Source organism: Phoenix dactylifera, chromosome 3 (assembly GCF_051530095.1).
Source record: "Phoenix dactylifera cultivar Ajwa chromosome 3, Ajwa_hap1_PhDact_Kaust_v1.1, whole genome shotgun sequence".
NCBI classification, from domain to species: Eukaryota; Viridiplantae; Streptophyta; class Magnoliopsida; order Arecales; family Arecaceae; genus Phoenix; species Phoenix dactylifera.
Window position 1 is genome coordinate 54011645 of NC_143192.1, and position 12869 is coordinate 54024513.

At 39.3% G+C, this 12869-nt stretch overlaps 2 protein-coding genes across 2 annotated transcripts; one reads left to right on the top strand and one right to left on the bottom strand.

Moving 5' to 3' along the window:
* Positions 1-1266: 1266 nt before the first annotated feature.
* LOC103715450 (putative calcium-binding protein CML15) lies at positions 1267-2282 on the top strand. Its single transcript, XM_008803068.5, has one exon. The coding sequence runs from the start codon at positions 1481-1483 to the stop codon at positions 2150-2152; it is 672 nt and encodes a 223-aa protein (XP_008801290.3). The 5' UTR covers positions 1267-1480; the 3' UTR covers positions 2153-2282.
* Positions 2283-9684: 7402 nt separating this feature from the next.
* LOC103715420 (peroxygenase-like) lies at positions 9685-12626 on the bottom strand. Its single transcript, XM_008803028.6, has 6 exons — positions 12412-12626; positions 11012-11161; positions 10625-10710; positions 10425-10519; positions 10171-10296; positions 9685-10006 (listed from the first exon to the last, which is right to left on the bottom strand). The coding sequence occupies exons 1-6, from the start codon at positions 12512-12514 to the stop codon at positions 9856-9858; spliced, it is 711 nt and encodes a 236-aa protein (XP_008801250.1). The 5' UTR covers positions 12515-12626; the 3' UTR covers positions 9685-9855.
* Between the last annotated feature and the right edge of the window lie 243 nt (positions 12627-12869).

The following is a 12869-nucleotide window of genomic DNA, read 5'->3' on the forward strand; positions in this document are numbered from 1 at the left end:
GAGAAATTTACCCCATTCCACCATCTCCCCTTCAAGTGAGTACCCAAGCGGCAACTGTAACATCACAGCACAGCAGCCATTCAACCCCCTCCCTCCTTTTCTCTCTCTACCACCCAAGAGGGGAGAAGAAACCGAGAGGAGAAAACTAAAAGAATCTCTCCCCTCCAAGAAGTCCATCTCCAATCCTCCTATCTTTCTTGCGGATGGCCCAGCTGGATCAGGAGTAATGTGAGGGAAGGAAAACCAAGACCAAAACCAAAAAAGAGAAGGGATGAAAGATAAGAGTGGCTTCAGGCGTCTATCAAGCCAACCAAATCCCTCCTCTCTCTCTCTCTCTCTCTCTCTCTCTCTCTCTCTCCCCACCCAAAACAAAACTACTGCCCCCAACTTCCCAAATTGCTCCTCTGCAGGCCAGGAAACTCTCCACCTCCCTTCCATCAAGGGGGAAGACTCGTAGCCAGCTTCAGATCCCGTTTTATATGGGGCTTTTGCTTCCTTTTGGTCAGCCTCCCGGAGGCCTTCCATTGGCTCGGGGCCTTAGACGACCGCCTCGGTCGCCTAGGACTCGGGCCGGCCCTGGCCGGAGGCATGGGAGGAAATCAGGAAGCTCTAATAAAACCGCCTGTTCCGATCAAATCTCATTTAAAACTAGCATAAGAATAAGCATATCCAGAAGAGATCTAAAATGATTAAGAAAATCTAGGAGATAACGAAGAGAATATAGCTCCTGGAATGTCGGGATTGTATATAATCACAGCATAATATAAAATGGCATACTGACGGTTACTGGAGTAGCCACAAAAAATGTAAATTCTAGATTTTGCGAGCACCAGAGTTCCAAGCAAAGGAATCACGGAGTTGCATCGGCCGCACTGGCAATTCTTGGCCACAGGTCAGCACTTTACTTTCTTATGGGTCCGGTGATCGCAGGCAATCCATAGCTCGGATTCTCAGTTATCTCGCATGCGAGATCCTAGACCTTTAAACCTCGACTCTTTCGAGGTTTGGGCATGTGGAATTCCCTTTTCTCGGATTGGGTTCCGAGTCCCAGAATCGATCCGGCCGCATCCAACCCAAAATTTTCATTATGCATTGGCTGACTCGGATTACGTCCAGCATTTTATGCTTTTTGAGCTTTATGTTTTTGAGTTATACATGTATCCATACATATATACATAAATATTATATATATATATATATATATATATATATATATATATATATATATATATTCAGAATTCTACTTAAATAAAAGTTCTATAAGATTTACCTTATTTAACTAGAAATTTCACTTATTCAAAACTCTTATTTTATTAGCACTAAACTTAAAATATAATATTTTATTCTTAAAAAAGATTACGATAAGGTCAGAAGTATATAAAAGATAAGAAGCTAATAGATTGCGACTCGGCCACGTACGCTCTCCTTGCCATGCAAGGCAAAAAAAGCTAAACGGTGTCCTTCTTCGAGTCAAACTAAGATGGTACTGAATAATTTACCGAGCCCCCAGTTCTTCTCCTCGCTCTATATATATCAATCAAAAGCTCTCCAAGAAAGGCTAGCAAAGAGCTTCGGATATACTCTCTCTCTCTCTCTCTCTCTCTCTCTCATGCGTCTTCTTCAATCTCGGTTTGGTGATCTCAGGAAGAAGAAGAAGGAGGAGGAGGACGAGGAGGGTCCTTCTCCCTCTAGCCCGGCTGCCACGCCTCCGGTCGAAGACGAGCTCGAGCGGGTCTTTCGCTTGTACGACACGAACGGGGACGGGAAGATATCGGCGGCGGAGCTGCGGGACATGATGGCAAAACTCGGGCGTCCCCCGGCGGACGATCATGAACTGGAGATGATGATGAAGGAAGCTGATGCAGACGGGGATGGCTTCATCAACCTTGCGGAGTTCAAGGATATTAATCGAGCTGGGGAGGGAGTTCAGGAGGCAGATCTAAGGGAGGCCTTTGCGGTGTTCGACGAGGACCATGATGGAAAGATCTCGGCGAGTGAGTTGCGGGGCGTGTTGAAGGGGCTGGGAGAGGAGGTGACAACCGCGCAATGTCGGAAGATGATAAGAGGAGTGGATCGGGATGGGGACGGGATGGTGAGCTTTCAAGAATTCAAGGTTATGATGACAGGTGGTGGTCGTCCTCTCAACATATAGAGCTTTTCTCTTATTCTTCTTTTCTCTCTCTCCTTCAGCCAAAGTTATTCGAGTTGAAGAAGAGCGAGTGAACTGGAACTCTGTGATTGGATTATAGTTGTTAGTTATTTTTTTGACTGTGATTGAAAGAATAATTTATCTAGTCATTTTTTAAGTTGCTGCTTTCACCAAGCAATCTTATATGTCTCTTCAATTCTTTCTCTCTATGGTGTGAGTTATGCAAGTGTTGATGACTGCATGACCGACAAACTATAGAAAAAATTTTGAATGATTCTTTCTTTATTTTTCTTTTTTATCTTTCGATATCATTTGTTCCATAACTTGAATTTTATTTATTGATTTTTAAATTTTATATAATTTAGTTAAGAAGAAATGCTCATGGATTGTAGATTCACATTGCTATCTAATGTCATTTTCGACATTATATTGTTCATGATTTGCTACCTCAATAAATTATAAACTTTGGATGGTTTTAACCCAAGCCAAATTATACTCTGAAGACCAGGCTTACATAGTTCTCAACCATGGGATTATGCCCATAAGATATCCATGTGGAAAATTTTAATTTTCAACTAATATATCACATACGGACCGTGACAACTGACCACTTTAATATACATTTTTTTTAAAATAATATGGCCAACAGATCACAAGTGAAAAAATATGTGGTTCAAATGGTAAGTGCCGCAATATTTCCAGAAATTTGAAGCCAGGCAATTCTTATATCTGTAATTTTTATAGAGATAGAATTTTTCTTCGAATCTTAGATCAGTACAGGTATTTCTTTTCAGCACTTCTAATATAGTATATAAAACTGCTGTTATAGGCCGCTTTTGTTTACAGAAACAGTTTGTTATTATAAAACAAACAATGAGCTGATTTGGAGATTTGTCTCTCGAACTCAATGCTCTCCCGAAGTCCATCTCCTTCTCAACCTCTACCTCGGACTCAGGAGTAGGTAAGAAATCTAAACCCTGCCCAATGCACAGCCGAAGTGAAACTAAACATATGCATGCATAACTTCTCACATACTCCACGTCACTAGAATAAGGATCCAAACTCATTCAAATCTAATCATATGTACTATAAATCCAATTACAAACACCATGTCAGCCCATAATCAAATTCAAATAGATTTGTGCTATGGTGTCCCTTAGTCCATATATCTCATAGGCAGAATCTACTTTGATACTATTTGAAACAACCCAGGACTTTACTTGAAAAGGCTAGCTAGAAATATTATTTCGATTCTTTGGCCTTGTATAGCTATCCAAGATCGATGCTAGAGCCAAAATTGGAGGAATATGTGAGGAACCATATGGGCATAAGTTTAGTTTCATGTTGACTATTTACCATGTAGGTTTTGGATACTTATACAATGTCAAAAAACCTAAATAATACCTCCTAGCTAGTTTTTTTTGGGTGAGGTCCAGGAGTTCTTACATGACCAATAGAAAACAAATAAAAGAGTTCTTTCAATAAAATAAGATAAGCAAAGTAAGTTAGCCTAGACCTAGAGAGAATATATCTTACATCAAATCTTATTTAACAAATATTAAAATTCTTTTTTTGACCAATTTATTCTATTTATGTTTCCTTTCTATTGGAATTGTGCATTATTTATTGATCATAGAGCTTATCCATTCAATTCATGAGTCAATAGGTAGAGAATCTTGGTTGAAAATGTGAGCAAACTTTTGATAGTTTTATTGGGAATAAAGATAGAGTTGACCTTCCGTGAGCTTTAATTCATCGTATATTACTATTTTGCTTGACCTTTCTAGGTTTTAGATGTCATAACCTACATTTATAACAGACGCCATCTTTTTGCTATGATGCACAGGAACTAAGGATGCAAGGAGATCACAGTTTCTGACACAACTTAGGGGTAAACACATAGTTGTAAACTCACGATCATGGAATGCCCACTACAAAAGAGATTCCTATGCTCTGCGTCTCGCAGTGTTTTGAGAAAAAGTGTAACATAAACATTTGCTTATAGGTGCTTTTCACCATCAGTATTTCATATATCATGCAATATTCAGCTCTGAAATGTGGCCAGATGTCCAACCATTGCATCCAACTAGCATCATATTACTCATATCCTCTCTCACTCATGCTCTACCAGGCTTGGGTCGGGATACAACATGGCTATCTGCACTCTTGTGCAATACACAGAGTGGGATTTGAACTTGGCATTCACTAATTCTTACAATCACTATTTGGGTCATTTAGTGCATTGTATGACTATTTGGTTGGAGGTTGGACGTGTGTTTAGTCCCACATCGGTTATTCACTGGGTAGATCTTGGGTACTTATACAGGATCAAGGAGCCCAAATAATACCTTCTGGCTAGCCATTTTGGGTGAGGTCCTGGGTTGTGACAGAGGTATCTCTTGTCCACTCAATGGTGATGTTATTTACACATACCAACTCCGTGCATCATGCTCAATGGCATGCATCACCCAACTAGTTGTTTGTGATTTCGGATCATGAGCAACGTGATCCATAGGAAATTTCTGCCAATCTGTGACCACATAACATCGAACGATGACTCAAAATGATAACCCTTAATCATTCAGGAAAGGTCATTAAACATCTTATATTCCAATTATAATTAGTGTTTTGCTTGTTTGCTTCATTTTGATAATCCAAACATGCTAGAAGTGGAATCTGTTCAGAATTTTGTTCAGTTATAGATGCCATTTTTAATAAAAATATATAAATTTATGTATTAGTTATTAATGTTCATGATTATTGTTATTATTTCTAGCAAAAGGTGTGAAATGACTTATTGACTCACATGATACTGGAACACCTATGGATGAATATGGGCCACAAGATGAGGTGAGGCCTAAACAGATGCATGAAGAAGCTGTTCCATATGAAGTTTGTGGTAGTGGCATTGATGGATACTATGTCTCTTATAGTCATGTTGATAGCAGCATTCTAAAATTGCTAGGTGTAACAAAGGGTTTCGACATGCAGCGTCTCGGCACTGGACATGGCCTACCATGCTGTAAATTGTGTGATTATATGCTTATCAGTTCAGTTCAGTTATGGTACATGGGAAATTTTTGTACCATCAAACTACTGACATATGCATGATGATGTGATCCGACATGGGTGATGATTTTGCACATCATCCAACAATTTGCTCGCAGAACTCAATTTATTTACCAGCACTTTTATTTTTCTTAAATAATTGGAAAAAAAATTATCTGTTGTGCTTCATGCCTTATTTTTTCTGTTTTGCTTAACCTGTCCATGGAAATTCAAACCCTCCAAGTGTTACTAAACTTTGAATCCTATATGGTTGCACCATGTCTTCTTTTCTCTACTTGCTCATCTGATTAGTTAGTCATATTTATAAATTTCTGTTATGTAATAAAAGTTGAATTTGATCACTGATGTTAGTTCTTCTTTATGAAACCCATGTTCAAATGATTGTTTTAGGCTTTTAGCTATATCTGTGATTCGCCAATAAGGGTGCAAGTGCTTACATATAAACCACATAAACAGCATGATTTGAGATCTAAACGATTTGAATGTTGAATGGGATGATACTAACCATCTAAATAGTATTATCCTTTCATGAACTATCACATCAAGAGCAGGGGAGCATTTGTTTTCCTGCAAACCTAGCAGGTCCCCAAATCACTTGTATTATTTCACCTTTTAAATGCATCCTCTAGGTTTTCCAGCTGCCATATTATGTATCAAATAGAAATAAATATATATAGTTTGGCAGACTCTGAGTCTAGGAAATTTCCAACTGTTTCAGACCAACCTTTCAGGGGGCTGGTAACCTGAAGTCCTGTTCAGAGATTTTGTCCCATGACACAATAACAACTTAATTTCTCAATCATTGGACTATGTCTAACTGAATGCATCTATGTATTACTTTCAGAAGGTTAAAGATGTAAAATTAATGGTGGTTGGAGAGGCTTCAATAATTTAATGGTCCCAAGGAGGTGATTCAGCCATTTCAGAATCCTAGTGGCAGTAACATGTTCAAACTACAGGGTTCTGTTGCTCTTGCCAACCTTAAATCTGATCCTCCATTCTGGGAGGTCGGTATAAGAGCTTTTATCTTGCCTTTGCTGAAAGTTGCATAATTTGGACATTTAAAATTTATAAGAGCTTTTATAAATTCTTGCTCTGCTCAGGTATGTTAGGTAGCATACTAGTATTTCTGAAGTGAAAATAGCTGCAAGAAATTGATAAGATATATATATATATATATATATATATATATATATATATATATATATTATTGTCGATCGTGGACATTTAAATTGCATTTTTTTATTTTTTTAATGCTGTTGTCAGGCTCATAAGTTGCATATTGATTGGATTCAAATAGGCGCTAAGTTTTAATCTATAATGTAGAATGGTGCTATGATGCCACTGTGTGATTCCAAATTCTATTAGGATGAGTTTTTTTTTTTTGATATATTAAATGGTTATATGCTGCCATCCTGTTTCTGCTTGCTCCTGATTTGTAATCTATCATGCGGTAAAGCTTTCACCTAAATCCTCATGCAGGTGTTTGGCTATGAGCCTATGATCTGCAGCCTCAATCTATTAGGTTGAGTGTGACTGCTATATATTCAATTTACCGATAGATGAATTCTTGAAAGGATTTGCTATGTCAATGTGTTGAGAATTTTGTCGATGAAATGAAATAATTTTATATCATATCAAATTGATTGGATTATATTTAGATTGGATTTGGGTATAGAGAATGAAGGATCTGGTGATCTGTAAGTTTGTAGAATGAATTAGGATGGTGATATGTTGAAAAGAATGGAACATCTACAAAAAAAAAAAGGAACGAAAATACTGGACGGTGGAAAAATGGTCCCCTTTTGTCTACCATTTGTAATTATTTAAACAACTAAATTAATGTTTTAATCAGAAATTAATCTTTTAATCAGTCTTCACCAAGTGCTGCATTTAACTATCTTTACCAGCTTTATATCTAATAAATACCCTATGATTGCCTTTTGATTTAACTATTTAAAGACAGCGTGATTCTATTCTTTGTTCATGTTGTTGCCTCACCAGTCATTACTAAAAGCCAAAGGATGAATTACAAAAGCAATTTATTCTGGCCTCTACCACTGATACCCAACACTCTTCCAAGATAATATATTGGCAACTGCTGAAACTGCCATCAGAGGAAATCATAGACCTAACAACCTTTTTGTCAGGCCTATGTTCTTCATGACTCCTTGCCCACATAAAAGTGGATTCCAATCTATCCCCTTTGCTTTCCTAAATCAAAATGACACAGATCTATGAAGTGAAAAGTTATGCTCCAAACTATGGAGCATATTGGTGTCAAGAGCATCCCCTCATAAGCCATTAAAGGGGCATCTGGAAAGGTGATGTCAAAAGAGTCAGGCCTCATCAATCTAAATTGGCCTATTTAGATGCTCTCAGCAAGGTGTCATCACAACTTGGTTAGGGGTTTGGCAACCTGAATTCAAATGGTTTCCAGCCTCCAAGTTGGACCTTCGTTCGCTCGAGCACCTTCAGATCAGAAATCTGAATGGTGTGAGCTAGATCCAAGCTTCTGAACTAATTTAGATAGGATGCAGTGGCAGCTAGTCTTTCAACTCAAAATCCAACAAGAGGACTGAATTGTTTTGGACTCGAGCCATATCTGGGATACTCGAGCCACTTGCAAGATTGTTTTGCTCGGACAAAGGTGATTATCTTTTTTAATTCAAAGATGCGTCTCCCCATCACTGACGCAACTGCATTAGAGTAGTAAATCCTCTCCTATGCTCCCACCAACTTGCATGATGTTGAGTGGAGGCAAGAGGGGCCGGCCACCTGTGGTCCATGGACAGTGGCCTTCTCCTCTGTGCTAAAAAATATTGACTTGAAGCACATTATTTATGATGTGGTGGGACATATGATGATGATGCCTTCTGAGACATTTTTAATGGTCTTCATCACATTGGAGCTCCCTATAATTAAACAAACATCTAGGCATGGGTATTTGATCAAGGTTGAGGCAAGGAGAGCCTAAAGATGATCCTCCCAAGCCTCGGGTGCAAGACGAGAATCCATGCGATGAACTGGACGAAGAGAGTTGCCAAAGAAGAGAGTGGAGTTGCTCCGGGGAAGGCGCGGCGGTCTATGCCCGTGAGACAAATGTTGTGGAAGGTGAAGTTGCGGTGGAGGCTGGCGTTGAAGTCGAGGAGTTCGGTGAGGTTTGGATATGACCCCGAGAGCTACTCTCAGAACTTTGATGATAGCTTGCTTCCTCAGTGATCAATCTTGTTGCATGTCCAGCTTAGTTCCTGCCAACCAGTCTTTTTGCAGCTAAGTGTTGGCCAATTCGTTCACGATTTGGTGGCAAAGACTACTTTATGCTATTAGCTATCGTGTATAAGCTCATATTCTGGTATTCTTCCATCTTCCATTTGTTTTCTTTTTATATTCTGAAAAGTAGTGGACAATTAGATTCCTGAAACAAATGGCATCTACTTATTCAGCTGTTTGCACCACCAAATTTTAAGTAGCCTGTGAGTTTCTCTAGGATTGTCTGAATTATCAAAGTGGCCATTTTTTGGCCATTAGTGTTCTTAATAAAAGTATAAAATAATATGTAGATTAATCCGAATTTTTCCAACTGTCTCTGCATCCTACCTATGATTTGCTGCCCCTAGAAGGGCAGAATATGTTGCTGCCTAGTGGCTATAACTGGGAAATATCTGAAGGAAACATTCTGTTATTTACTTCAATGGATTTGCAGGGGTGGTATTTTTGAGAATGAGAAGGCCAGTTATGTTTTCCTTCTTTTCACCAAGATTTCCTTCTTACTTTTTGAAATATTAAGAATAAAAAGTAGTCGATTCGATTTTGGGTTTGAGAAACACATACCTGTATAGAGGTTTCTGATTTCAAAATTATAGTTTTATGCATTAGTAATTTAAAGTTTTTGAATTTTCAAAGCCTTTTGACTGAAGCTAATGCAAGAGAAGAGAAATGGTTAAGAAAAGAGTAAAATGGTAAGAGACACAAACATGGACTTCAAAAATATTCCACTTAAAGCTTAAAAAAAGTTAAATCTCCACCTGTCCAAGTAATTGGATGCGAGAAGTGGTAAAAGATTCGCACATCATGATGTCGCATAAATATTTACGTAGTTTCATAATCTTTTAATGCAGCAACCGTTTCCATCATTTCCTACCTAAAAATTTCCATGGATCTTTCACACCTTTTCCAGGGATTTCCTCGAGGAAACGTAACAGCCCGTCACTACCCTTCTTTGTCCTACTTTCTTTTCTCAAAAGTTCTCTTTTTTGACCCTTCGCCATTCAAATCCCAGATGATAATCTTAATTACCATAGAGTAAGATGGGTCTCCTGCACCACAGAGAAGTCCACGAAGAGAACAGAACTACAGTCTTCAATGAAATGGGATTCACAATGAGTACAGAGATGGTTGGTCTCCAGCAAAACACACACACACACACACACACACACACACACACAGAGAGAGAGAGAGAGAGAACAGAAGAAAAACTCCACAATATCTGGCCTCCGTTGCAGCCAAAGAAAACCAACCATTGTTCCACTGCCAAGACCACACCAGAGACGGCAGACTTTATAGCACGAGAACTGACAAGTCTGACTATCTAAATGCAACAAAACACATAGCCAAGGATTCCAGCAGTCAAAAGTTTAGGATCTCTTATCATTCGATTCCCGCTGCTTGGCGCAATACTCGAACAAGCTCCCATCAAAGCAACGCCTGATAGCCTCCTTGGACAGGAAACCATCCTCGTCTCTGGCAAGTATGTACAGGATTATCCACTCCAGTTTCGCTGCAGCCCTGCAAACCATTTCAGAGAAAACTTAAGACCCCTTTGTTGAAACATTCATCATCTTAATCATGGAATTGACTGATAGATTACTTTCACTTGGATATCTAATGGTTGAACCACAAACGGTCGTAAAGGCATAAACTGTAAAGAGAGCACACACACAAAAGCTCACCATCCGAAGAAGTCAAAAGCCACTCGGTTGCCTTCCGTCATCTTCCACATTTCTGCGAAGGTGAGCTTCTCAGGGACCGTGCACGCGTATTTGCTGAAGACGTTCTCGAAATTAGCTGGAAGGAACCTGAATTCAAGATCAAACGTACATGAGCAACAGAAGAATCAGAACAATCCGAAACTCGCAAGAGATTGGCAATTGGATTCGGATGGAATTTTTGCTACGAGAGCAAGAGGCCGATCCTAGCTCAATACCTGCCCTCAGGGTCATAAGTCCCAGTGTCGCTGCCGTGCTTGGCCTTGTGGATGTTATGAACGTAAATGGGAAAAAAGGGAGAAGGTATCCATCCCTGTGGTTGCAAGTAACCAAACAAAGAAGAGAAAACACGAAATCAAAGAATATTAATTTAACATCAAACTAATAGTTGGATTATAGGATTATAGATTAAACTTACTGGGAGAGTTGGATAACTCATAGCTCCATTTATAACAATGGCCATGAGTAAAGATATTATCACATTGAACCCAATCGCTCTTGATGCTGATATACCATGTCAGTCATTAAAAAGCAGATTATGAATTTTGAAAAGTTAATGAAAAATCAATTTCAGCAATATATTCTAGCAGAAATTAATTCTCCACCCTCCTAATAACTCTGGTACAACAGAGAGTCCCTGTTGACTGAAACTGACATTTCCAATTCAAAAACTTTGCTAACCTTAATTTTCGGTCGGGTCAACAGGAGTGTTTTTTTTTTTTTTTTTTTTTTTTCAGGCTATACTAACTATTGAGAGAGAGTTTAACACAAACTTGGAATTTAAGCTGTAGTACATCAACGTTACCTGAGTAAGTTTCCCAAGGGTACACAATGCCATTATCATCGAGATCAAAGAAGGCAACATGTTGCTGAAGTACACTCATATTGTGATGCATATGATCCTTGGTGCCTTCAGGATGATTCGCATCGGGTGCTGCTAGTGCTCTAGCCATGTCTGTAGATTGCAATCGTAACAGGAAAAGATAGCTAATATTTTGCTTATATTAATAAGTTGGTAACAAAAAGATGAATTTTCCACCATTTCTTGGTATATTGGCCACAATAACCTTTTGAGTAATCTCTCTAAAAATTAAAGAGAATAATTATCAGCATAACTCCTTCATGTTGTTACTTGGTGCTTCACTGCTTCTAAGGCTGCAAATGGGCTGGGTTGACCCGTGACCGAACCCGACCTGATCCGCTTAGACCCAACCCATTTTGGAGGACCTGTGGGATTGGGTTCGGGTCCTAAAATTGGATCCGTTCTATTTTTCGAATCGGGTCTAGGATTACTGAATTCAGACTCAATCCGATCCATTTAAAATTTCGATAATTTTGGGTTTTCAATCCTACAACCCGACCCGACCCGAATCTATAAAATTATTTGGGGTCGTAAGCTGCAGCCTGCGAGGGTGCAAACACAAGTTCTGAAGCCGTGGATGGGTTCATCCAAACCGGACTTGATTAGGATAACCGGATCCGATTAGGACCCGAACCGGATCTGAATTTTTTGAGTTGGGTCTAGGTTATACATGGATCCGACCCAACCTGAATGATCTATTGGGTCAAAAATTGTAGCGGTGAACTCGACCCGATCTTTTATCGGGTCCGACCTGAGTCCAAAATTAGAATCCGAACAAGAAATCAGATAGGATCGGGGTCACTCATGATCCAACTTGACCCAACCCATTTGCACCCCTAGGTGCTTCTGCCTATATGGTGGATTGAGATGCACAATTACCAATTTACTCAACTTATGCCGATGAATTTTTTTTCATATATCAACTAGAATGTATATCAGAGGGGCTAATTTTTCAGAATTACCTATTTACTATCACTTTTGAATATAAAATAGCAAATGAGACTAAAATGGTGGACTTTACTTATACAAATCTATCTTTGTTGGATCCGTTCGGATGATTAGACTGGAAATTCTATTAGATTTGTGCCTTGGATCAGCGCATCCAGCCCAAATCTTATAGATAAATAAAAAAAAATTATGGGACTCGTACCAGCCACTCCAAAATTATTTCAATTCATAATTTTATGATTTTGCTGGTTGCACCACCCTAATCCACAAATCCAATAGAATTTTTCTACGGATATCGCCCCTTTCAGCTCAGCGAAAAAAGAAAAAAGAAAACAAAAAAAAACAAGAGAGAACAAATAATAAAATAAAGGCAGAGACAACCATGAGGCACTCACAGGGCTTAGGGAGGGACTCCTCCAGGTCTTCCCTGACCCTCCTCTCCGCCGTCACCGGCGCCTGCGCCGCCGCTATCTGCATAGCATCCTTGCCGTCCGTCATCTCTCTCTATATCTCTTTTACTCTCTCCGGGTCTCTGGTCTCTCTCCACTATGAGGAAACCAAGGCCTGCAGAGGGACACTATTTCTACAGAGCCAGAGGAAGGCAGAGAGAACCGTTCAAGAAAGAGGAAACGCGTAGCGGAACACGAGGGGGACGTGGGGGCATGCGGTATCAACGGCTGTCACGCTCCCAGAGAGACGCCACCCTGTGCGGACACCTGGTGTTCGGATTGTCACCAAAACGGCTATGGGTGGGTTTTTCATAGGATAGATCTCGTACATAGATCTCTCTCTTTTTTCTTCTCAAAAAGTATTATACAAATATAATCAAAAAAGTCAAAAAAAAATAAAATAT

Bases quoted from the DNA above. Each gene is read 5' to 3' on its own strand.
- LOC103715450 (XM_008803068.5), top strand. From the start codon at position 1,481: ATGGTACTGAATAATTTACCGAGCCCCCAGTTCTTCTCCTCGCTCTAT.
- LOC103715420 (XM_008803028.6), bottom strand. From the start codon at position 12,514: ATGACGGACGGCAAGGATGCTATGCAGATAGCGGCGGCGCAGGCGCCG. The intron at 10,520-10,624 runs GTAAGTTTAATC...TTGCAACCACAG, and splicing joins TGAGTTATCCAACTCTCCCA to GGATGGATACCTTCTCCCTT. The intron at 10,297-10,424 runs GTATTGAGCTAG...TCTTGAATTCAG, and splicing joins ACTTATGACCCTGAGGGCAG to GTTCCTTCCAGCTAATTTCG.